The sequence below is a fragment of the Zootoca vivipara genome, chromosome 3 (genome assembly GCF_965207765.1).
Source record: "Zootoca vivipara chromosome 3, rZooViv2.hap1.1, whole genome shotgun sequence".
In the NCBI taxonomy this organism is placed as follows: Eukaryota; Metazoa; Chordata; class Lepidosauria; order Squamata; family Lacertidae; genus Zootoca; species Zootoca vivipara.
The window spans coordinates 47,538,901-47,564,929 of NC_142586.1; the positions used below are offsets into that span (position 1 = coordinate 47,538,901).

At 39.9% G+C, this 26,029-nt stretch overlaps 1 protein-coding gene across 2 annotated transcripts in view; it reads left to right on the forward strand.

The window, feature by feature from the left end:
* Positions 1–26,029, forward strand: part of SOBP (sine oculis binding protein homolog) — a 144,257-nt gene that overhangs the window by 2,758 nt on the left and 115,470 nt on the right. For both annotated transcript variants that reach the window (XM_035109288.3, XM_035109290.3), the window contains exons 2-3: positions 17,061–17,199; positions 21,677–21,862. In XM_035109288.3, the coding sequence (XP_034965179.1) occupies positions 17,061–17,199; positions 21,677–21,862 (325 nt within the window). The remainder of the gene's footprint in view (positions 1–17,060; positions 17,200–21,676; positions 21,863–26,029) is intronic.

Sequence of the window (26,029 nt, forward strand, 5' to 3'; positions counted from 1 at the left end):
TTCATGCAATCTGTGTGGACTGCAGTTTTTAAGTTTCATAGGTTCTAGGATTACAAATTAGCTAATTTTAATCAAAACATGTGAAATGTTATCCTGGCTGGATATAAAGGCTGACTGTGCTGGATCCTCTGGGTTTGTTTTGTTTACTTTGGCTGCAGGCACACTTGGTGGTTTGGGAGATAGTTGTTCTTCTGCAGTATAACAGATGTTTGTCTGAAATGGTGAGGAAGAAACAAAAACAACACTGTGTGTGTGTGTGTGTGTGTGTGTGTAAGGAGGAAAAATTACTCACATTTTGTTTTTATAAAAAGGCCATGATATTAAGTGTTTGTATTACCCTTAATCAGATAAGTTTCTTCTTTCCTTAAGCCTCTGTTAGTAGTTGAACAGTATTATGATAAATAAATAAATCAGAATTTTAGCTGTATGAGCAATTGACTCCAAGGTTGTGGACTGACCTAGCTTTGGAGACAGTTTTTATAGTTTGGGTGGCTGAAAGGTGAATAACAGCAGAAGCTTTCAGACAGCCTAGACCACATACCAGAGCAAGTTGTCTTATTAAGCTTGGAGACCACATTCTTTTAATAGGATTGGTGGGTTTCTCCAGAATGGTCTTAAATTATAATGAAAGTTTTAAGCTGATTGGCATCCGAGTGTGTTGCATATGTGGACGGCTTGATTACCATTCTGAGAATAATTCTTCATTTATTGACTATATTGGAGGGATTTCCTCCTCTTTACAGAGTTAAAGAGCATAGTGACAACAAACTGGTAACACTGTATGCAACAAAATGTCATTGTGAACACAATGTGCCCTTGTGTAGGTACATATCTGTACTGTTCAAACAGCTTGACTGCTTCCCTTCATCTGAACTGCTTTCATCTGGACCTGTGTAAAATAAGCTCTGGTAAGTAATCACGACAGAGCAGAAAGAAAGGAATGTATATACAGCAATAGACAGCCTAAGCTGTAAAAACTGTAACCTGAGTCCCAGCAGCAGATCAGATATCAAGGCTGTAAGGTAGGGGGAAATGAAAGAGATGAAGGGGAGGGAAACAGGAGAGAGAGGGTTGGGGAATGGAAAAGTCAGCTTGGAAAATGAAGGACTAGTAGGAGGGCCCGCTCAGGGAAATTTGGCTCAGGGATTAGGGAATTTTATCATGGTGTACAGTGACCTACTCAAGTTTCAGCCCATGTTGGATTGAATTGCTTCCATTTGCTAGGAGTAAGAAAAAGGGCCGGCGTGTATGTGATTCCCTCTCCCCACCCTCCTTCCAGTAATAAAAAGCCACTGGGTACAAGTGTCTATTTTAAGTCCAGCAAATACAAGGCACTATGAATGAGTAATAAAATTACCTCATCATACAGATTTTCTTGAAGATTGGCTGTTTGATAGAGCCTCATAATTTGCTCAGCAATGATGGAGGGAAACTCAGGCACTAGCTTTTCCTGTGTCACATCAGCAATATCACTTGCTGCTCAGTTTTAATATAACTGGAAACTGGTGTTGTTTGCTGTTTCATGGTGGTAGATATTACCTAGCATTACCTAGCATTTTGGTTATCTCTAGCCCAGTGTAGGTGACAGTTGTAGAAAATGTCAACAATGTTGTGTGCAAAAAAGTGCATGGCTGCATAGTTTGCCTATGTTGAATTTCAGTAAAATTCAGTGATTTTTTTCCAGACAGAAATGTTTTGTTTCTCTCTGACCTGCAATGTATTTCCAGTGTCTTAATTTCCCCCCAGTTCTTCCTTTCTCTTTGCCTTCCTTTCCTGCTGTGGATAAAGGATGCCCTTAGAATTGTAGTGTTGTCTCGTAGTGATGTGAATACTGCACAAGGTTTAGCATTTACCATATCAAGAATATAATACTTACGTTTGAGATGACAAACTCAGTATTTGCACATATATTTAATCTAATATAAGAAATTCAGAAATCCACATCCCTTTTACTCAAGAGAACTCTTATTCACGTCAGAAGGATGGTTCCATATAAATAGATTAAGGTCACACACAAGTTTAATGCCAGATAATGATGCAACTGTCAATAATGCAAGAAAAGTGCTTTGAACCATACGTAATTAATGTACATTTGAATGAATTAATGTGATTGCACCTATCAGATTGTACTGGAAATTTCTCTAAACAAACTAGACTGAGTTAATCTACACATTTACCTTCTTTGTCTATTGTGAGGATCATGATTAATCTGTTTTATAATTTCACACGGCTGTCTCCGTGAGCCTGTGGTGTTTACCTTGTAGATTCTCAATAAGTAATTTGTAACTAAAATAGGCTTTACTCATGATGTCTCCATCTGTTATTATTTATTGCTAAACTCTGTTAAAGATTCTTACATTTTAACATTTCTGCTGGCAGTGCTTGAAATATGTATCACAATATGAAAATCAGAAAAAGAAGGTTCTGACAACAGAGTGGGAGACATTTGAAATTATCCCCGATTAACAAAGACATATAGTCAAGGAACCTCATGAAAGATACCATGAAGATACCATTCAAAGATTTCATGAAAGTAAGGGGCCACTATAAAGTCTGGATGACTTATACATACCCCCTCAGTGTAGGTAGGTGGCTAGGTATATTTTTAGAAAATGCCAATAACCCTGGGAAGTGGAGCTGTTCATATAGGCTAGTGTGTGTTCATTGATGTATTGGCCTCCACTCCTGAAACCCCCCAAAAATAAAGAGAATGATGAGTCTCTCTCTTTCTCTCAAAATTTATTAGCTTCAGAGAGATGTTTAACTTTATGCTTTAGTACTTAAGTTCACTCATGCAAGGAAGTAAAAAGAGAGAGAAAGAATTCACTCTGCTTCTTTCAAAGTCTGAAATAGGCGTTCAGTAACATAACCTAGAAGAAAATGATTCTGACAGACTTGTTGTCTTTCATTTTTCCTGTCTGCAATTGCCAGGTCTCACCCCTTGTTTCCTAGCAGAGAAAACGTTGTATAAAAAATTGGAGAAGCACATATCAATGCTTCTTTTATATATCTTTTAAGAAATGGAAGGAATCTGTTATCAGTTATACAACATCAAGCTCTGTGTTCTCTGCATGATGATATCACAGTAAAATATAGTCAGTATAAGTACTGTGTAAATGAAAACAATTGCTGCTGCATTTTTAAGTCTTTAGTCTCTTAAGGGAAATAGATATATTCAAATATCCACAAGTCTCCTTCTCTGTGTCATGTATGATAAAAATGCATATTTCCATACAGGATAACATGATAGTATTTCCCACCAGCCAAATGTGATATGTGTGTATACTGCTGAATCCAAAAGATTAAAGCGATGCATATTAAAAATATTGCAAAATGGTGGCCTGGGCTCCTTCAGGTTAAAAATGAGCAAAAAGCAAAACAAAAGCAATTTTAGCTGAACAGAAGGTTCTGTAGAATGTTGAAGGTTTTGAAGTAGGTTTCTTTGGCAAATATAATTCTCTCCCAATTTGACAGCACACAAGCGCTCACCTGCTTTGTCATTTTAGGTATTCCTGGCAACCTGGATTTAACATTTCCTTGACTTTAGCTGTTTGGTTGTATATAAGCCTTTAGAATCACAATTCAGAAAGTTATCAGTGTGAAATCAGAAATAGTAAAAAATAGAGTGCTATCTGGTTGTCACAACATCAAGAAATATAAAAATGACTAGTGATTTCCCCAGTATCTGTTATTTTTATTGATGGCAGACATAACTATCGTTTGGACTTCTTACATCTTTGCAATCCCTCTACAGTCTAGGCACAATAACTCTTGGCTGCCAATTCTTGATTGCATAGTATTGTGAAATGCAGTCTTCCTCTTCATCTCCTCTTCTTTCATGCATTCCCATTCAACCTTTCTTCGTCCATTGTCTCCTTTTGAGTGCTCAAATCTATCCTGTCCTTAAAAAAAAAAAGTTTTAACCTTTCTTGACATTGCATCTTCCACCACATACCATCCTCCTTTCCTTTTCCCCTTCATTTCTTTTTGAGTGTGTGGCGTGTATTTCTTTCTTTCCCCTCTTTATCCCTTCTTTCCCAACCTTTATACTCAACTGGAATCGTCGTATCGAGCATTTCCAATGAATTTCTCTTTGTTTATTTTGAGTGCTCGTATGTGTCAGTGTGTCTGCATTCTTTGATGTTTGATCTCCAGTATTATACTTCTTGACACACAGCACGTTTCTATTCTTGGTACTCAGAACTGAGACTTGTCCTGGTGGCTCTTTCCAACCACTGATGCTCTGTTTTCTTTGGTGGCTGTTTCTTATCATATAAGCCCCATACTGCATTATTGGGCCAAGAGGGAGGAGCCCATCCTGCAGCTGGGAAAGAGCTGCCTGCGAATGCTGGCATGGAGAAGAGACACAGCAAGGACAGACCACATTGCCTGAGGCTTTTCACCTAGCTGCTTGCAACATGGGAAGGGGCAGTGATGCCATGGTTCCCACATAGCCAGCGTCACAACACAGAAGAGCTTGCTCTCTCATTTTTTCACTTGGTCTTCTGTTTGCATCTACTGCCTTTCTTTGTCTTTTCCTTCTTCCCCTCTTCCTCCCATCTATCTGCCTAGTTCCATGCTGCCCTCTATAAGCTGAGGAACTTCCTCTTCTATTTGTCAAGTTATTTCCCTCCTTCAGAAATCCTGTTGCTCTCACTATCTTAGCCTTAACTGAATTTCCTTTGGTGCCTTACTTTCAGAATTCTTTTGAACTGCTCCCACCCCACCCCCCAATATCCATTGATGCTTTTAAAATTATCTGGTGGACAAATGTTTTATCACATCTATAGTCTGCACAGTACACAGGTAGTGTAAAGTAAATGCTTCACCAGGGATGGAAAATCTGTGCCTCTCTAGATCAGGGTCAGCACAGGATGCTTTGCTGTGTGAGGCAAAACCGTAAATGGCACCTCAACTGCCTTCACTTCTTCTTCCTCCTTCACTGCCTTAAGCACCTGGAGGCAGCCTGGAAAAACCCTGGAATGCTGAAGGTGGTGGGAGAGAAAAAAGGGAACTAGAGAGGAGAAGGCAGCAGGGGGCAACAAGCACAGGGGGTGGCATGTCATACGCCTCAGGGGCCTGGATCTGCCATCTCTGCCAGCTGTCCCCAGCCTGCCACCTGAGGCAACTGTCTCACCAAGCATCATGGGTCAGCTTTCTCTGTTCCAGATACTGTTGGATGCCAACCATCATCAGCCCCTGCCAGCATAGAATCATAGAATTGTAGAGTTGGGAGGAACCGCAAGCATCATCTAGTCCAACCCCCTGCAATGCAGGCATCTTCAGGGGTGATGGGAGCTGTACAATGTCTAGAGGGGCACAGGTTCCCTGTTCCTGAACAAAACGCTGGTTGTAGAAGCAGCAGTAGTAGTTCAGTATTCTATCCTTAAAAATGGGAACTGCTAGCTTGATCTCTTTAGGACTGCAGTGCACGTTCACAAGAGGTCAGAATCCTATTTAATGGGCAATAATGGACATAGGATTGTTCAAAGGCTATTAAACCCCCCAATCTTTATTGATTTCCAGGCATGCATCCAAACATCTATACTTCAACATGGAGAAGTACAAATCACACGAAAAGGAAAAATAGTATTTCAAATACCCAGAAGAAATAAGTGTACAGCACATAATATCTACACTTGGATAACTATGGGTTGGAAGAGAGGCAAAACTATGCTGCAAAAGGGGCTATAACATATTTATAATGTATTTTGTAAATTGCAATTTTCCCATAATGTTGGGTCAACTTCACCAATGCAAGGTACAATACATTATAATACCAATGAGACTGTCACCTCCTTCAGACTCCCCAGTGCTTTGCTACTGTTGCCATGAGCAGATACTTCACCAGAGCTTTCATAGAATCATATAATCTTAATGTTGATGTGCAATGCAGGAATCTCAGCTAAAGCAGCCATAATAGACGGCTATCCAACCTCTGTTTAAAAACCTCCAAGGAAGGAGAGTCCACCACCTCTCATGGGAGTCTGTTCCACTGCTGAACAGCTCCCCTTATTCATCCATCCTGCCTACTAAAGACACAATGCATTTTGGTTCATTAGGCAAAAGATGGACCCCAAGGGACATCTAGTCCAACTCAATGCAATGCAGGAAGCTCAGCATGCGATCCTCCATCCAACTGGAAACCATACTGGACCCTGCTTAGCTCTGCGAATGTGCTAGCAGTTTCATTATTGCTGCACCACTAGGACTATACCATTAAATTGCATTTCTCCCATGTTGGTAGAAAGACTGCAGTAATATAAACAATTGGTAATTTTTTTTGCTACTCCAAAACATGCTGCTTGGGCATGTGAGCCTAATGGTAGATCCAATCCTCTTCCTCCCCTCTTCTTGTTTTAGCACCTCTGTTTTTCTCTCTCTTTTCTTTTCCTCAGGCAGAATGGTATATCCTATCTTTCTTTCCATAACATCTTAGTATGCTTAATCATAGCAATAATGGTAACCTTTTGAATGCATGTCAAAAAAGGAAGAGTGTGTTGGAAGGAAACCAAATTGATATTGCTTTATATATATTAGTAGTAACACAACATTTTAATATGTAACTGTGTATTTTTGTAATATTTTGTTTAAGTTGTTTGCTGTTGCTTCTTTTTTTGTAGTCCTAAAAGAGGCAATAATTGATATGCTACTCTATATTATTCAGTTAGGGTTTCCATATGTCCAGAATTTCCTGGACTTATCTGGAATACTGTTGTCTTTAGCAGTGTCTGGACGAAAATCAGCAAAAATGTCTGGGAAAATTCAGATGTATGGCAGCCCATGTTCCGTTTTTGCTGATTTTCCATAAAAAAAGCTCAAAAAATGTAATTTTCCAACAACTTTCCTGTCCGGATTTTCACTGTTTGAAACATGGCTACCCTATACTATTCCTGCCAGTGCCACTTATTTCTCAGCCACCATGGACAGCATACCATCACACCAATTTTGTAGTATGCTGTATCAGAAACTGTTTATTAATTTCATATACCGTATATGCTTATGGGGTCTGACCTGGAGGTGACAGACCAGGAGCAAGACCATGGTGTCACAGTTGGAGCCCCTCCTGGTCCTGGGAGACAGCAGTGTGGGAGAAAGTGAGGAGTCTATTGACCTGTCTGTTGGCTGAACAGCCTCTTTTTATTCTGTCACATCTGGTGCACCTTTCTCTGACTCGTTCCCCCTCCCCTGGCTCCTGCCTTGCGGGCATTGTCAAACCCATATATCACTGGTCCCCTCTCTTGGGTTACTATCTTGGTCCCCTGCCTCCACCGCACACCCTTAGGAGTACTGCCAGTCCCTGACACAAGCTCTTCTTCTTATGCTCTTAGATATTGCGTGAAAATATTTTTTCTCAATGGACTTTCTATAGCCACACATCCAAGCTTTAACTAAATTTGTATTAATTCTATTACTTCTTTCCATATTGTGGTCCTGGCAGTATCCATTAAGCATAATTCATTGCACATTGCTTTACCACAGTGGTGTCCCAATGATAGAATATGATTTCTATATACAATTATATTTAATCCCAAGCTTCCTCCAAAAATGGCAGGATGTTGTGGGGGCGGGGTATCATGTTGGCTGCATTTTCACATTATGCTAAACTATTGCTTGTTTTAAATACAGTTTGTTCCTTTCTCAGAGGGGCAAAAAGAAAGCTTTTTGTCCACTGGTTTCTAGCTGCTCTTGCCTCTTGCATCTGTAGGCTGGTAAGTGTCTTTGGTAGAGTTGCCAAACAAACCATGTTTAAGCAACCCATGTCTGTTGGGTTCGGATGCAGTGCTAAACCTTTGTTAAAATAGGTCACAATTCGTAAGCCAAAAAACTATGACTTCGCATTGTTGTTTGTTGGGCATGCAGCAATCCATGATTAATCAGCTGGGCTAAGGCCGGATGGTCAAACAAACCAAACTTTGGCTTAACAAATCATGACTTAGTGCTATATGTGAACAAGGCTATTGCATCATCACAGCTATTCTGTGTGGCAGCTTTGGCTGAGGGATTGTGATTGCATTCAGAAGTTATGCTAAGACAAGCTAAAGACATAGCTGCCAAGTTCTCCCTTTTTTTAAGGGAAATTCCCTTATGCTGAATAGGCTTCCTCGCGAGAAAAGGGAAAACTTGGCAGCTATGGCTAAAGAAGACTTGGCAAACACTGGGTTCATGCATTCTCCCCTCCTCCTCTGGTGATGGAGATCAGAAGTAAGTGTCAAAAACTACAGTTTGAAGCTAGCTTGTTTCAACTAACCACAGTTTAGGGTTCAGAATATACACACTAAACTACAGTTAAACTGAATCAGAATCAGAAGCTTCTGATATCCTACTATCTTGGTTGAGCCAGGCTTTTAACCTGGATTTTCTACATATGGTACACTAAGTCAGATGGAAGAGCTTTCCAGGGAATATACCTTTGCTACTAATTTTCCATGGAGATTCTGGGCACATTTTCTCAGGCTAGCACTAATGATGTAGGGTCATTACGTCTTCTCAGGACATGAACAGCAGAAATTTGTTCCTGAGGAACATGCAGTGGTTCTGCCATCTAACACATTTTATTATGGTTGCGAACAGTCTGTGAAATGTGGTTGTGTGAGGCAGTTTTAGGGTAGTGCGACTGGTGTGGTTGCCTTGGGCCCTGCAGCGGACACCAAAACAATGCTATAGAACAGAGCACAAGAGGCAGGGGGCGCACTGAATTTTAGTGTTGCACAGGGTGCTGCTAAAATTTGAGAGCCCAAAGTCCACCACTGGTGTGACAGCCACAGCCTCTATGGCAATGACTACGACACCATCCGTGATGAATGGCATAACTTGCTTTTATACCTAGTATCAACATTTCCTTCTGTAAATAAAAGTTTAGCCATAAGTAATAGTCATGTAGATTTGCTTATTTGTTTCTTATTTCATTGGTTGAATGCAGACAATTTATTTATCATATAGCAAATGTGAGAAAGTCTGTACACTTTTTAAATGTACTGTATACTAATATAAAGGAGTACAGGTGACCATGTCTGGTTTTGGACTATTCTGTAGGGGCTGATGCTCCATTCCTGATTGCTGACAAGTTCTGTTGCTATGGAGTGAAGGCTCTACCTGTTCCTCTATGCATTTCTGCAGTGTTTTATCACTGTTTCCTAGTTCTTTGTTTAGGGAAACTGATGGTTAATCTGTTCTAATCTCTGCTTTCTTTCTTTCTTTCTTTCTTTCTTTCTTTCTTTCTTTCTTTCTTTCTTTCTTTCTTTCTTTTTTAAATAAGGAGATTGTGTTGCTTTTAAATCTGTGAAGTCCTTTACTGAATTTTAAGAGCAAAATGAACATCATTTTAGTTTTTCTTTTAACCTTAATTTGTTTTCATTGTGGTATAGGCAACTCCCAATTTATGTGAGGGTTATGTTCCAAGGCACTGCATGTTTAAGTGAAATTGCGTATATTTGAAACACCACTGAAAAAGCCTACAAACGCCCTGTTCTACCCCCACCCCATCCTTTTTTTTATGATGTTTTCATGTCACTTCTGGGTACGGTGCAATGCATGCATGTGCGGTTGTATGCACAAATCGGATGTGCCTAAAATGGTCACTGCCTGTATGTACATGTGAGCAAACCACAATTGCAATGAAAAGATCTAAGGCAACTCCCTCCACCCAATAATGTTCACAAACCTCAGTGAACAGAATGACTATCATTTAAATCAGGGCTGGGGAACCTCAGTTCTGGGTGCCAAATGCGATCCTCCAGGCCTCTGTATCCAGCCTTTAGGATTCTCCCCTGTCCATGCCCCTTCTTCCCAGGACACCCCCCAACAGTCCTGCCCCACTCCTTCCTTGAGTAATTTGGTGCGGCTGGAATGTTTCCTTGGACTGTGATAATTTCACTTGCTTGCCTGGATGGAGAAATGGGCATGGGTGTTTAGAAACCCCTGGTGTTTGCATGGGTGGAATCTAGCCTATAGTACATAGGTAAGAGTCACGTCTACTGTCCCACCTACTTTTCCTGTAGCCCCACCCATTTCCTCCTTTGGCCATACCCACTACTGGCGCACAGCCGCTGGAAGACTGTGCATGCAGGACGTGACCCTCAGATTGAAAAAGGTACTCCACTCCTGATTAAAATCTTTCAGAATACATAACCACACTCTGAAAAGAAATAAGAATTTAACCATGAAGATACATACCACCGTTGTGTGTATACAAGCAACCACATGGTGGAAAACCTTATCATGTGATACCTCCATCGTTCTGCCCGGACACTGAGATCCAGTGCCAAGGGCATTCTAGCGGTTACCTCGCTGCGAGAAGCCAAGTTACAGGGAATCAGGCAGAGGGCCTTCTCAGTAGTGGCACCCGCCCTGTGGAACACCCTCCCACCAGATGTCAAAGAGAAAAACAACTACCAGACTTTTAGAGGACATCTGAAGGCAGCCCTGTTTAGGGAAGCTTTTAATGTTTAATAAATTACTGTATTTTAATATTTCTGTTGGAAGCTGCCCAGAGTGGCTGGGGAAACCCAGCCAGATGGGCGGGGTATAAATAATAAATTATTATTATTATTATTATTATTATTATCAGCACTGTATTCACTGATTAGCACAATTAAAAAGTTGAAGTTGAACAAGAACATTGAAAGAGACACTGGGGAAAGTTTGCACATCACAGAATAGTGGTGAGAGGGCTGTTAATTGTTTAAGGAAAAGGCTTATTTAACTTGCTGCTAAAAGTGTTGCTGATGGTAGATTACAATTTGTATTTATTCTATACATCTGCTTTATGTAGTTATGTGTAAACTGTGTCTTTCAACAACTGCAGCCTTGGCCATCCAATGTTCCTAAATATACATTTAACATTAAGAATCTGAATGGTGTTGGTAATGTCAATGAGGCTACTCATGAGCTAAGATTTGGCATGCACTTACAGCTCCAAAACTGGAAGCCTGTAGCAGGAAAGTGTCTTTAGGCAAATGTATGATTGTAATAAGTAAACTGAGTTGGATTGTTGTAATGCACTCCTTTGTGCTTCATCTGGAGCTGCAATTAGTGCAGAATGCTGCAGCACTGTTGCTGCCAGGAATGACGCTGTTAGCATGTAACACCTTTGCTCAGAGATTTGCACTGGTTGCCGATTTACTACCAGGACAAATTCAAGGGGTGTTACTATTAACATATAAAAGAGCTCGGTTGGGACCAGTTTACTTGTAGGATTGCCTTAGTCCGTATATGTCCACTCCTCAACCACTTTGATCTGGGGGAACCAATACTGTTACAGGTGCCAGTGCCACTTAGATTTCTTACAGAGAGATTATATTTTTGTGTGGCAACCTTATTGACATCAGGCAGGCAGACACCTTTGTTTTACTCTTTTTGGTGCCTGCATAAAATATTTTTGCTTTGACATTGACATTGCTTTGAGAAATTACATGTTGTTATTTTTAAGCCACTGTTGATTGTTATCACCCTTTGAATATTTTTAATACAGATATTAACTGTTTTTTAATCAATAACTTTCAATGTTTTATCCTGTGTTGTTGCAAACTGCTTAGAAGGCCATTTTAAACAAGCAAGCAGTATATACATTTTGTTTAATAAATAAAATTAAATGTAAATACTTGTTTTAAGAACCAGCTTTATTAAGTGTGGTCCTCCTCCCTTTCTTGAGGGTTCAGAGTAGATTACACCATAGGAAGATTAATTTCTTACAATATCCCAAAGCTTTAGGCTGAGCCATAAATAGTAATTTACTCTGCACCCTTATAGCATGTTATTCCTGATGAAATCCTGGGATTGATATTGTTTTCTTAATGAAGGAGGTCAGTCAAGGACATATGCTTTATTAACTGTAGAACATCTGGAGAAAAGAGTGCTTAAAGTTTTTGGACATGAATGGGCCTTTTCTTGAGCTATGTCCTTTTTGCTGAGTCAGTACAGAACTAGCTTCAAACCAGGCCTACAGGAAGTTAATCACACCAGATAAATATGGAGGGTGAACACAGTGGTACAACTATTTTACAGCCTATGTTTATTTCAATGAAACAATGAACAAAATTTATGTTGAAGAGCTGCCCTGCCTAATGGTCTATATGCCTAGTGATTTTTGCACCACTCCTTGTAATAGTGAAGTTATTGGCTGAGTACCAGCATGACTGCAGCTGAAGTGGGGCTACTGAGAAACAAGGAGAAGGTATTACTATGGTTGGGGAAAACCCAGGGTGTGGTGTCTACCTGTGAGTGGCATTCAATGCTGTTCTTTAACTAATGGAAGGAAACATCAATTGAATGAAGATGGAAATACATTTTAGGCTCCCTCTCCCCACAGGCCCCTAAATAGGCCCCTAAATATGCTTAGAAGGTTGAGAAACCTTATGGAGCAGATTTAGGGGGGGGCATTGTGGGGTACACTGTTGTCTTCCTCCAGGCCCATGTGGGGGGGCAGCTGGGTACACTTGCCCCCGGTGTGTTAAGCTGGCCCTTGCCGGGTACCAGCTGCTTTTTTGTTTGAGTTTATAACGTTATTTTAACAAGACTTTAAACGTTATTTTAACAAGACTCAGAGAAGCTTTACACAGGCCTCCCTCCCTCCACTGTTCCACTGACAGATTCATTCCATCTCTGGACAAAGAGCATTGGGTACAAAAGTGGCTATACTGGAAAATTTATAAAGTACTCAGTCCATTGCCAACAGATGTTTAAGTCCTGTTAGGTTAAACAAATCAATTTCAGTTTTATCCTAATGAATTGCTAGTTGTTCTTGTGGTATCATTGCTTTTTTCCTGTGAAAATCTTGGCATTGCTTACACATTCTACAATTCCTCACAAACAGATCTGCTAATCTGTGACCAGAATACAATTACTTTAGCTCTCTTCTGAGATGTGGTCATTCTTACACATCCATGCACCAGTATTTTCTTCCTCATGACCATGGGGACCACAATTTGTGTGGCTTTTACAAATACTACTGAGATGTTCCATAGGTAATTATTGTAATATGCATATGCTCTTACGACTGATTTCTTGGAACACATTGCTTTAAATATATATGGAACCCATTGCTTTAAATATATATTTAGAGTAACGTAAAAAGTAGAAAGTAAGCCCCTATTTATTTCTTGTACAATTGAGAGTAGCATTTAATCTTTGATGATCTCAGTTCTATCTATGATATAAATTTGGGGAAATGGGGCGATAAGCCTTTATTTGGTTTATATGAATGTTCTCTAGAAAGTGATTGAAATGCAACCTTATGAAAGCTTGTGCAATCAGACTTCCTCTTCTTTTCTACCACCCTACAGCCCCTTGTCATTCTAATCATCCAGAGTGTATTTTGATGGACTGCAGTTTCATCATTGAAGTGTGATAATAAAGAATATCATAAACCTAGTGGCCAGGGCCAGCACTCCCTTCTCAGTTACTGAGCCTGATCGGCTTGCCGATCAGAAGGTCGACAGTTCAAATCCCCGCAACAGGGTGAGCTCCCATTGCCAGCTTCTGCCAACCTAGCAATTAGAAAGCACACCAGTGCAAGTTGATAAATAGGTACTGCTGTGGCGGGAAGGTAAACGGTGTTCCATTGCGCCAGAACCAGTTTAGTCATGCTGGCCACATGATCTGGAAAGCTGTTTGCGGACAAACGCTGGCTCCATCGGCCTGAAAAGTGAGATGAGCGTTGCACCCCATAGTCACCTTTGACTGGATTTAACCCTCCAGGGGTCCGTTACCTTACCTTATATTATTTCTTTAACTGTAGGAAATCGGCGTCTAATCCATGCCATGTTTCTTCAATAATAATTTGTAATGCCTTTGAGGCATCTATGGAAATTATGATTTCTCTTAGTGAATCAAAATACTGCAGTGTTGGGTGTGTTACCAGGGTCTGCTTTAAGTCATCTAATGATCTGCTTAATGATCTGCTCTAGAATCTTTCTTGGTATTGATGTCAGGCTGACTGGGTGGTAATTGTTTGGGTCCTCTCTTTCCCCCCTTTTGATAATAGGAACAACATTTGCCCTCCTCCAGTCTGCTGGAACTTTGCCTGTTCTCCAGGAATTTTCAAAGGTTATTGCCAGTGGTTCTGAAATCACCTCTGCCAGTTCTTTTAATACTCTTGGATACTCTTGGATGTAGTTCATCTGGCCCTGGAGACTTGAATACATCTAAACTAGCCAAGTATTCTTGCACTACCTCCTTACTTATTCTGGGCTGTGTTTCTCCTGCTGAATCATCTGCTCCATATTCTTCAGGTCGGGCATTGTTTTCTTTTTTGGAGAAGACTGAGGCAAAAATGGCATTGAGGAGTTCTGCCCCTTCTCTGTCCCCTGTTCGCAATTCACCATCTTCTGCTCTAAGTGACCCCACTGTTTCCTTGTTCTTCCTTTTGCTACAGACATACCAATAAAAGCCCTTTTTGTTGCTTTTAACCTCTCTAGCAAGCCTGAGTTCATTCTGCGCTTTAGCTTTTCTGACTTTGTCTCTATACGTGCTGGCTATTTGTTTGAATTCCTGTCTGGTGATTTCCCCCTTTTTCCATTTTTGGTACATATCCCTTTTAAACCTTAACTCAGTTAAAAGTTCTTTAGATAGCCACCCTGGCTTCTTTAGGCACCTTCCATGTTTCTGTCTCATTGGTATTGCCTGAAGTTGTGCTTTTAGTATCTCCTTTTTAACAGACTCCCAACCATCATGAACTCCCTTCCCTTTTAGTATTACTGTCCATGGGATTTCACCCAGCGTTTCCCTAAGTTTTCTGAAGTCTGCTTTCTTAAAGTCTAGAATTTGAGTCTTAGTATGCTTGGTTGCTCCTTTCCGCTGTATAATAAACTCCAGAAGAGCATGGTGACTCCCACCTAATGATCCTGCCACTTCTACCCCACTAACCAGGTCATCACTATTGGTTAGGAGGACCAGATCTAAAATGGCTGATCCTCTTGTTGCTTCTCCCACTTTCTGGACAATGAAATTGTCTGCAAGTCCAGTGAGGAATCTGTTCGACCTTATGCTCTTGGCTGAGTTTGACATCCAACAAATATCAGGATAGTTGAAATCCCCCATTACTACTATCTCACTTCCTTTTGAATGCTTCACCATCAGTTCCAGGAAGGCATCATCTGTGTCCTCAGTTTGGCTTGGGGATCTATAGTAAACTCCCACAATGAGATCACTGTTATTTTTTTCTCCCTTAATTTTGACCCAGATACTCTCAATTTGGCTTCGAAGTTTTAAATCCTGGATCTCTTAACAGGTATACACATCCCTGACATATAACACCACTCTTCCTCCTTTCCTGTTTGGTCTATTTCTCTAAAATAGATTGTATCCCTCTATTACTACATTCCAATCATGAGACTCATCCCACCAGGTTTCAGTGATGCCTATTATATCGTATTTAGTTTGCTGTACCAAGAGCTCAAGTTCATCTTGTTTATTTCCCATGCTGTGTGCATTAGTATACAGACACTGAAGACCATTGATCATTCCCCCATGTCTCTTATTTAAGGATATTTTCCTCCCACCAGTGTTTAGCACCTCAGAAGCTAATGCACAGTCTTAGTTCTACAGCTTTCTTCTCTGAAATTGCTTGAGAGTAAACCAATTTAGTTTACCTTTATTTATTGCTTTTAACTATTTTAAATTAAAGAAATATTCATTTATTTATCCCTTCTGCTGCCAATTTTGAAACTCTTCCTTAGAGCTTGTAGTGAGTGCATAATACACATGCCATGCGTCACTGGTACCACATCTTCATAGAATCATATTTTGGAATTCACTGAAAGACATCCTTGACCAGTAATAAGTAAGTAAGTAAGTACAGGTTTCGAAAAATTTCTTCACAGAACTAAGGTCTTCACAAGTCTTTAGGTCCGTGACTGATGTTTTCTTCTGGCTGCTGTGCAAGTGTTGGCATTTTCTTTCCCTCTGTTGTATGTAACAGCCAGAGCACAGTCTCCTGAAACTGGTATTCTTCCTTCATTAAATATTTTAAAGACACCTTTGGCTATTTAGTATTTACTTATAGCTCTGTATTTTTCTTCAGAGCATTAGATTTGCCTGTATTCCTGCATCTGTCATATACTTGTCATTAGTAGTTAGGTTAATGGTTCAGTCTTTTGTGTTTTGGGGCCTCTTTTGTGATTGCATTTTAAAATCATTATTTGCTTACAAAGTATCCTTCTGCAGTCAGCATATGCACTTTTCAAGGCATATTTTGGAAGTAATGGTTACATCTGCTGCAGATTATACAAACACTGGGACCTTTTAATCTCATATTGTTGCTATATCTCTTTCACTGTTTTTGTAATTAATTGTTTCTGTTTTTATTGGCTTTGTACTCAAAATGCTCATCTCTTCCCAATTACATTCACTGTTGCTTGCTCTACTGTACTGTAGTGCTGTTCATAGGAATGTGCATGCATTCTGTGCCATTTCTGCTGCCTGTGACATGTTTGAATTGCCTTTTCCAGTGTTAGATCAATCTCTCTTAATTAATACTTCCATTATTTTTGTAAAAAGTATTGCATGGGAAACCTACACCCTCGGGGGGGGAGGGCCTTGGGGTGGGGGGAGGTACTGAGGGCCCCACCAGCAAGTGGAGAAGCCTGTATTTCATCCCCTTCTGTGTCATCCTCAGGGCAGTCAATTTGAATGGCTGTAACATAGCTGAATTGTTTCTCGGTCACTAGTAAATCAGTCATTGTTCTTCTGCCGCTTTCTTGAGGCACTTTAAAACATTTTATGGTAGCACGGGATATTAAATGCTGTGAAAAAAATATGTGCTAGAAATATCACTGACTATCAATTCTTGTACAAAAAAATGATAAATAGCTCTCTTCCCCCTCATATTTTTCCTTAAATTGCAAATTTGTGAAGGTCTGTCATAATTACATGTGTCAGTCAAAGATTTAAATGCATTACAGCCTGTGTACGTGACTTGATAAATGAACATTAGTCTAGAGGAGGTGGGTCAAACCTGCTATTTCACGGTACGGTGCAAATAGATTTCGATTTATGCATTCATCTCTAAGTTCCAAATGATTATTGATTGCATAAATAAGTAGGCAATTCTTCTCTTTCAGAACTTTGCAGAAAACACCATGAATGAGCTCCTTGGCTGGTATGGTTATGATAAGGTTGAATTAAAAGATGGAGAAGATATTGAATTCAGGAACTACCCCTCAGATGGGGAGAGCCGACAGCACATTTCTGTTCTCAAAGGTAATGACATTTAATGTCCCTTTGATCAAATATGTTAGTTTTCTTGTTTATTTTATCAGTTTTAAAGGTGACTTCACATGGCAGTGACTTCTATAAGGCAAAATCCAAAAGAGTACAAAACTGGATAAAATACTAGCTGTTATGCATATATAAATCTGCAACAGTAGTACTTCCTGAAATAATCAACTCTCATGAAGGCACAATTCGAGCAGCTACCAATGGGTCGAAAAATCATGTGAAAAAGCAGTCTTGTGTTGAACATTGCTGCTGTGAAATCTAGCAGTAGGTTTTTAGAGAGGTCTTACTTGAAAACAAGAGCAATCAATTGTATTAAAAAGTTTTCTAGAAGCCTGCAGCCAAAACAACTGGCCTACCTCTCAGTGCTCCTCATTGTCTCCTTAGGGTGGCCATGTCACAATGTTATAGTGACAGTAGGAGACACTTGCCTCAGATAAATTTTAGATCTAACAATACAATGCACCTTTGTTTTCTGGTCAAGAGTTCCAAGTCTTCCAAGCTTCCTTTGCCTGCCCACATCTATGCCTCCACACACACACACCCCCACTGCAGAGAGTCTCTTCATTTGTGTGTAATTCTATTTTACTCTGACTTTCTCCTTGACTCCCTACTTCAACTTCAGGTGCTTCTACACTTGGGCTTTAGGTTTCTACACAGACAATCCTGTTTCATTACCAGCTGGAGGTAAAACTAAGAAATGTGGCTCCACATGTTGCAGTTCTTGCTAACACCTTGCAATCATTTCTGCACTACAAGTGGATCATAGTACTGGTGGGCATAACTGCTGCATTATAATGGCATTCCCTTTGAGGTTTCCCTTCACAGACTTGGATGGACCTTGAGTTGAATGGGGCCATCTAGAAAGCAACTTGGACTGTAGGGGGTTCTTTTTCCACAATGTCGATTTGTAGCCGAAACCAAATATTGTGATGAGTGCACACTCCTGCTATCAAGCAACTTGCAAAGTCACAGAAGAAGTATGAGAATAAGAAGGTAGCAGACTCACATAGCACCAGCTGAATGTATGCTGGTTGCTGCTGCTTTATTGCTGTAGTCCTTGCCTGTGGTCTGCATTGTACTGGGAATGGGAAAGTCCTTGTCGTGCCACCTGGTGGAGGGCTACCTGGAAAGCGATGAGGGAGGTACAGGATCAATAATGAATAAAAAGAGAACCTACCCATGTGATGCTGACACAGAATCCTTGCACATGTACATTATGTAAAAGAAGGAAAGTTTACTGCCCCCTTCTCTCCCCCCCCCGCTATCTCTCCCCACTTCTCTTTCTCCCCAACTGTATACTATATGCAACATCAAATTCCCCCTCCGAATATGACTGTTCCACAGAAAGTACTTTATGAACTGAAAATTGGGACGATGTATGTAACCAAATAAAATCTTTAATAAAAACATTTTTTTAAAAAAACAAAAAAGGGTAAATTGATTACTGCTGCAGCAGATAACACTTCCCCAGCCAGATCCTCTGGTGATGGCAGTAAGTAAGTGGTAGCGAGACAGAAAAGAGGACCAGTAGGTGGCATTTTAAATCTCTTGCCTCAGGTTGTCTTCCCCCATTGGGGGTACCTTTTGTTGTTTGCATTTAGAGATCAACCTGTTGGGGGCATATATTTTAGTCACTAAGACAATACTCACTTGCCCAATGCTGGGCATTGCAGTAGACCTTTTGTAGTGTCTGTTTGGTCTGTTCCATGTGGCCAGGCTGTGCATTATAAGGTTTTGACCAGCAACAGTAATCATTAACATAGAATGCTTGGTGTTCACCAGCACATATGGTTGTGGTCTCCATTTCTTCAGTCTGGTAACTTCCCTTCTCTGGCAGTCTGCACTACACCTCTCTGCTTCTGTGGCTGTGATGGTTGCAGACTGCCACAGATAAGAGAATTGAAAGGCATATGTGGAGTTTTTTTCTGGGTGCATTTCACATTCATGAATCTCTCCCCCACTTTTGCTCTGTAAGGTCACCAAGCCAATAATTTTGGCTCAGCACTAATTATTAATATTGTGGGCAGTATTTAACATTCTGTAAGTATGTGTGTTTGTTGAAAAGGAGAAACAAAAATATATGCACTTTTCACAATATTTAGTTTTAATGAGGTCACCATCCACATAAAATTAATAAAGTAACTCAGAAATTTTATCTGCAGAAAACAGTTTGCATATAGAATATTTCATCCAGTTTAAATTATATCATTATAAACATATGGTCCATGTTATGTGTTTCATGTTACAGATGAGGACACTGGACACCTTGGAAGCAGTATTCATTTTACAGAATACGCATAGAAAAAATAAATGGTTTTTATGATTCAAAATGAGAGCTCATTTTAAGAGTGTAGTCATAAAGAGAAGTGCAAAAGCAATTGTAATGAATTGCCGCAAGCTGAATCCAAGTTAAAGGGAAATAAAAGGAATACAAAAACGAGTGCATGTACTACTAAGGAATTCGATTTTCCCTGAAATAATATTTTATTATTAGTTTTAGTTATTAATATCTGATAATATTGTACTGTATACTGTAATGTTAATGCCAGTGGTTTAAGTATGTATTTTTGTTTTTGTATTTTGTATTTAGGGATCCAAGCTTGGTTAAGGTATCATTAAGGTGTGATTGAAAACATTTAAAGAATTTATTACATTTAAAGACTGGTTTTACTTCAGTGTTTTGTTGAATGATGATTCTAATTAAGACTAAGTACATTTAATAGTGAATAAATACCATTTGATTTAGTGAGACTTTGGGCCAAAATAGGCATTATGGTAAATGTGCCCTGATCCCTTCTGTTATGTCTACCTGTAAAATGTAACTCATAACATGGTGTCATGATTTACTAGGTTTTCTTAATGCCACTCCATGCCAGTGGTAGAAAATGTGTCAATATATGTGAAACAAGGGAATAGATTTGGGGCAGAGAACCATGTGAAATCCGTAGCTCACCTGGGAACAGGCAACAAAAGAAGTACCAAGACAAGTGGGGGAAAGTGGGTGTACAGTTTAAACATGGTAAGAGAAGGATTATTGATAATGGTCAACTGTTATTCTAGTTTTCTGGAGCTATTCAGTGCTAGATATTAAACCTCAGTCACTCATGAAGATGCTAAAGAGCTGTTCATCTTGCTTTGGAATAGTAGATACTGTAGTCTTGGATAAGGGGCCACAATTTGTGTCAGAAGCGTTTGTAGCATTCACATGTCTATTCCCAAAGCAATGGAAAGGCTGAATCGGCCATCAAAATGGTTAAGGGAATTTTTACCAAAGCCAGGAAAAAAAAGGAACTGATCCATATTTAGCCATTCTGGATTTCTGGAACACAACTTTGCTAGTCTTAGATAGGAGTCCAGCAAAGGGACTGATGGGTCAAAGGAGAAAGACTTTGCTGCCTATACTACAGCCAGAGGGCCACAACAAGTGAGCTAAATTTTGGGTCAGAGGTTCCAAGTATTGAGAAGACATTTGTGTTGAAACTATTGAACCACAGCAGACTCAGAACCAGCAGGACAGAATGAAAGGAGGCAGCTTTGGGAAGCAGAAGATCTTGCTCAAGTTGGAGAGGGCCCAGATTCTCTTCCCCCTCTCCCCCCCCCAAGTGAATGGGAGGCAGATCATCCCATCCCACCCTCCTTGAGATGCAAAATATATCAACTATCCACAGGAAAGTATAACTAACTACGTATTATAACCGATTTAAGCCTCTGGTAGGTTGACAGATAGAGAGACCACCACCTAAAAGACTATAATTGAATTCAAGGGGTTAGATGAGGGTTTTAAAACTATGCATGTTCGCTTTAAAAATAGTTCTCTTTTATTAAAGTTGTAAAAGGATAGGTGTATAAATATATGCAGAACACTATAGGAGAGTTGGGGAAGTAGACAGGAAGAGTAGCCCAGTGGCACAGATTGAGAGGACAGCTGCCAGTAAGTGACTTTGCAAACACCACAGGGACCCAGCAGGAGGGACAAAGAATTCAAAGTAAGCTTGTTTAATAAAGGGCGTACTGTATATATCCTGCCTGATTCATTAGTGGTTGCAAATGCCACATGATACAACAGAAGTACAAACAAAATGTCATATTGTAATGACATGACATGTTTCAGGGATAGCCAGTGTGGTGCTGTTTAGGTGTTAAAGGACCACAACTCCTATTGTCCCTGATGACTGGCCATGATGACTGGGGCTGATGGGAGTTGGAGTTCAACAACACTTGGAAGGCATCATATTGGCCACCTCCATCTTATGAAGGGCAGGGAGGAATTAGGCCCTCACATGCCCCAATATCTGAGAATAATTATGTATTAGTTCGCAAATGGTTGCAAGATGCATTCTTCACACCACAAGCTTCATGGCCAAAAGGAAGGCATGCTGAGTTAGTTGGTCCCCAAGTAAGTATATCTGATTAGTAGTTTTGATGTGTTATAATTTATTCTGTTGTTTTTTTTAAACAGAAAATTCTTTGCCAAAAACAAAATTACCTGAAGACAGTGTTATTTCATCCTACAACATAAACGCAGGCTATCCGGGGCTTACCACAGGAAATGGACTCTCAGACTCACCAGCAGGATTGAAGGAGCATGGGAACGTACCCATTATTGTACCATTAATTCCACCACCTTTCATAAAGCCACCAGCAGGTAAATTACTTAATTTGTAATGACCTCGGGCAGAAGTTCTGTTCTTGTTAGATACTGCTTCCTTATAAAATATTCTATTTGCAATTATAAATGATTGATCAAGAATTGCAGAAACATGGAAACCCTTAACAGTTTCTCTCGCTAAGTGCTTTTAAAAAGTCATTGGATTAGAGCCAAACTAAATTAGTTGCACTTAGATCCCATTGATTCCCATGGGAACTAGGGCTGCAATCCTAACCCATTTATCTGGGAATAGCATCACTTATGACTTACTTATGAGTAGATATGCTTAGGATTGCAGTCTAAGTAATGACTGAATTATCCCACTGATTTCAATGGGACATATGTGAAACTAACTTAAGACGGGTAATGATTTCAACACAGTGGGATATATAGTATATTTTAACAGCCAGCATTTTCTAAAAATGTCTTTGTTCACCCCAGCCTTTTCAGAGTACAGTAGTGATACTTGTTAAGGTGTGAAGGTGTGTTTGTTAGGGATATGCAAGGGCCCCAAGATTCATCTTGTATCTGTACTTTTAGAAAATCTGAAGCTATTTCTGAGTTGCTCTATTCATTTTGATCTGTAATTCAGGTTCCAAGCCACTCAGTATAAAACAATGCTTTGTGTTCCTCATATACTCTTATGGGGAATCCTAAAAAATGGGTATAAGGTTTTTTTCCCCAGAAGCAGATAAAATTTGCTTTTGTGGGGATTCAGTTTCCTCTGTAATCCATATTAGGGCACTACCTTTCTATTATGCCAACTAAAACCTCAAAATCCTTATTAGTTTCATATTTTCAAGGGGAGAACAGGGGGTTAGTCTCTTGCTCTGTCTTATCTTAAAATAATTAAGATGTGTCTGAGTGGTATGTATTCTTGCTTGTACATTTTTTAAAACATTGGCAGCTTTACCCCAGTGAGCTACTTTCCCCTGTACTTGTTTGTGTTGCAAAATGATGCCCTGCAATGGGCTTTACAAGGTGAAGCTGTCTCTAATACCACCTGCAGAGTTATGAAGAGCTCTGGAGGCGCCTCCTCTCCCAAGTAAAGCAGTATATAATTTTTTTAAGGGTTAAATGAAGCTCTGCTTAACAGTGAGGCATGTGGCTTTGTTGGTGTCCTGCTCCAGCTCGGGGGTAGGGGATGTTGACATTATGATTTGACCAGAGGAAGAGTAAAATTACCCTGAATCATTAGCAGCATTATTTTAGCCCCAGCACAGAAAAGTTGCACAAACCTATGTTTCATTATGTATCTATAATTTATACTTGCACACCACTTTGCAGTTTTTAAGTATAAAGCAGTTTATGAATATTTTAAAATAAATAAGTGGTCCCAAATCCAATCCATCATATCTCCACATAGGACTCTGAAATATCCCAGTCTGAAACTCTGGAGAACTACTGCAAGACAGTGTAGACAATATTGAGCTAGATGGATCAACGATCTGTTTAGTATATGGTCCAACAGGTGGCGCTGTGGTCTAAACCACAGAGCCTAGGGCTTGCTGATCAGAAGGTCGGTGGTTCGAATCCTCACGATGGGGTGAGCTCCTGTTGTTCGGTCCCAGCTCCTGCCCATCTAGCAGTTTGAAAGCACGTCAAAGTGCAAGTAGATAAATAGGTACTGCTCCGGCGTGAAGGTAAATGACGTTTCTGTGCGCTGCTCTGGTTCGCCATAAGCAGCTTAGTCAGGCTGGCCACATGACCCGGAAGCTGACTGCGGACAAACGGCGGTTCCCTCGGCCTATATAGCGAGATGAGTGGCAACCCCAGAGTCATCCGCGACTGGACCAAACGGTCAGGGGTACTTTTACCTTTATGGTCCAACAGGAATGATTTGTGAAAGCTGTGCAGTTCTAGGTGTCAAGCTTAATTCTCTCATTGAAATCCATGCTGCATAAAAGTGATTAATTTTGGCTAGGTGGTCCTCATCTAGGAACAATAGTTGCAGACACGTAAAAGAATCCTGTGCCTTTTTGAGTAATGTTACACCTAAGTTCTACAAGTTGCAGCTCCTCTAGTCACCTCTCCATCAGGTTTGGGGAAAAACCCAACAATTTACGCTGAAAGTTGATGCAGATAATTAATGGTTGTGTGGCTAGCTGTGGTGGATTTCTAAAGCCTCAGTTGCAGCCCAATATGGCATCCGTATTTATTAACTTCCCTGAGGTTACATGTGAGATTATAATGTCCTGCAAATTCCATGAGATTTCTTTTAATCAAATGAATTATGCATTCATACAGTAAGTGATTGATTGGTATGAGTTCTATTCACTTCAGTTGGGTTTTTCAGTGGTAGAGTGCATTAAGGAATGTCTGAAAGTATTTAAGTAATATAAAGGAAGATTATCAGGATTAATATCAAGCGTGTAACTAAAGAACCATAGTAGTGATATTAATATCATGTGCCTGTCATGTTGATGAACTCATCTAGGGAAAACAGTGTTTTGGTTCAGATTGAAATCCTGTCTATTGCCTCTGAAAGGCTTGATATGATCAAATATATATGCCCTAGAGAGACTATGCTGAAATGTTTTATATTTTAGTGACATTCTTATCTGGAGCAATTCTTTTCCATGTGGCATTTCTCAAGGTTTATATGAGGTATGATTCATTTGTATTGGGTGCTGTTTTTCATAAACTGCAAAAGTAACTGTTATGGCTACAGTATGGTGTTTAATTGCTACCGGTATGTTATTATTTACTGTTTTATACACTGCAATAATTGCTGAATTTATATAACAGCAGGCTCAAATGTGTATCTGTTTAGGTCGTTGGGAGTTTTGTTGCACTCTATTGACTTAACTGAAGGGAGAAATAGACCTAATATAGACTCAACATGTAGCAAAGAACATTGTTAATGCTTTGTGAAAGAACTTAGGAATCATATAATGGACCAATCTTGTCAGCTATATACAGTAGGTGAAATTCAGGTTGGCATACTAGTAAAAAAGGGGAAATATGAAAAGCAGAAAGATAGGAATGAGGCAGGTAATAATAATAAATAATAATAATAAATTTTTATTTATTATGTATGGGAATTAATGAGCAATACTTGAAGGAGTGTCTTTCTCTGTATATTCTTACATAGGAATTGAGATTTGTGTAGGAGAGACATGGCAGTACCAAAGGGCTTTGGAACTAACTGCCCCTTGAAATTTGACTAGCACCCACACTTTGTCTTTAGATGCCAGTTCAAGACATGCATTTTAAGCAGGCATTTGGAAGTTGACACTGAAAGCAGTGAGACAAAAGCTGAAGGCTGTCTCATCTACAATTTGTTTTGCTGAGCTTTGATAAATTTATTATATTGACATTGCTTTTTATTTAACTTGTTGCGACCTACCCTGAGACCTTTGGTTTATATAAATAGTCTAACTAATATATACTGGCCTCGATCCAGTATACCTGAAGGAGTGTCTCCACCCCCATCGTTCTGCCTGGACACTGAGGTTCAGTGCCGAGGGCCTTCTGGCGGTTCCCTCGTTGCAAGAAGCCAAGTTACAGGGAACCAGGCAGAAGGCCTGCTCGGTAGTGGCACCCGCCCTGTGGAACAACTACCTGACATTTAGAAAACATCTGAAGGCAGCCCTGTTTAGGGAAGTTTTTAATGTGTGACTTTTTAATGTATTTTAATCTTTGTTGGAAGCTGCCCAGAGTGGCTGGGGAAACCCAGCCGGATGGGCGGGGTAAAAATAATAAATTATTATTATTATTATGGATGGCTTTGTTTTACAGCTGCTTTATATTGGAAGCTCATTGACTTTTTAAGTGCCTCCTGTCTCTTAACCATAGCTAAGAAGTTTGGGCATCATGCTAAGCTATGGTTAATATAAACCAACTACAAATCTTGATCAATGAGCTCCCATTACCTATACAGTGGTACCTCGACTTACGAATGACTCGACAACCAAATTTTTCGACTTACGAATGGCCGCGCGCTTACGAATGTCTTGACATCCGAAAGGAAACCACGGCGGTTTTAGATAGGGATTTTTCGACTTACAAATTTTTTAGATAGGGTTGCTTCGACTTACGCATTTTTCCGTTTCCAATGCATTCTTATGGAAATCGCATTTCCAATGGCGCTTTTCGACTTATGAATTTTCCGACCTACGAAGGTGCCCTCGGAACGGATTAAATTCGTAAGTCGAGGCACCA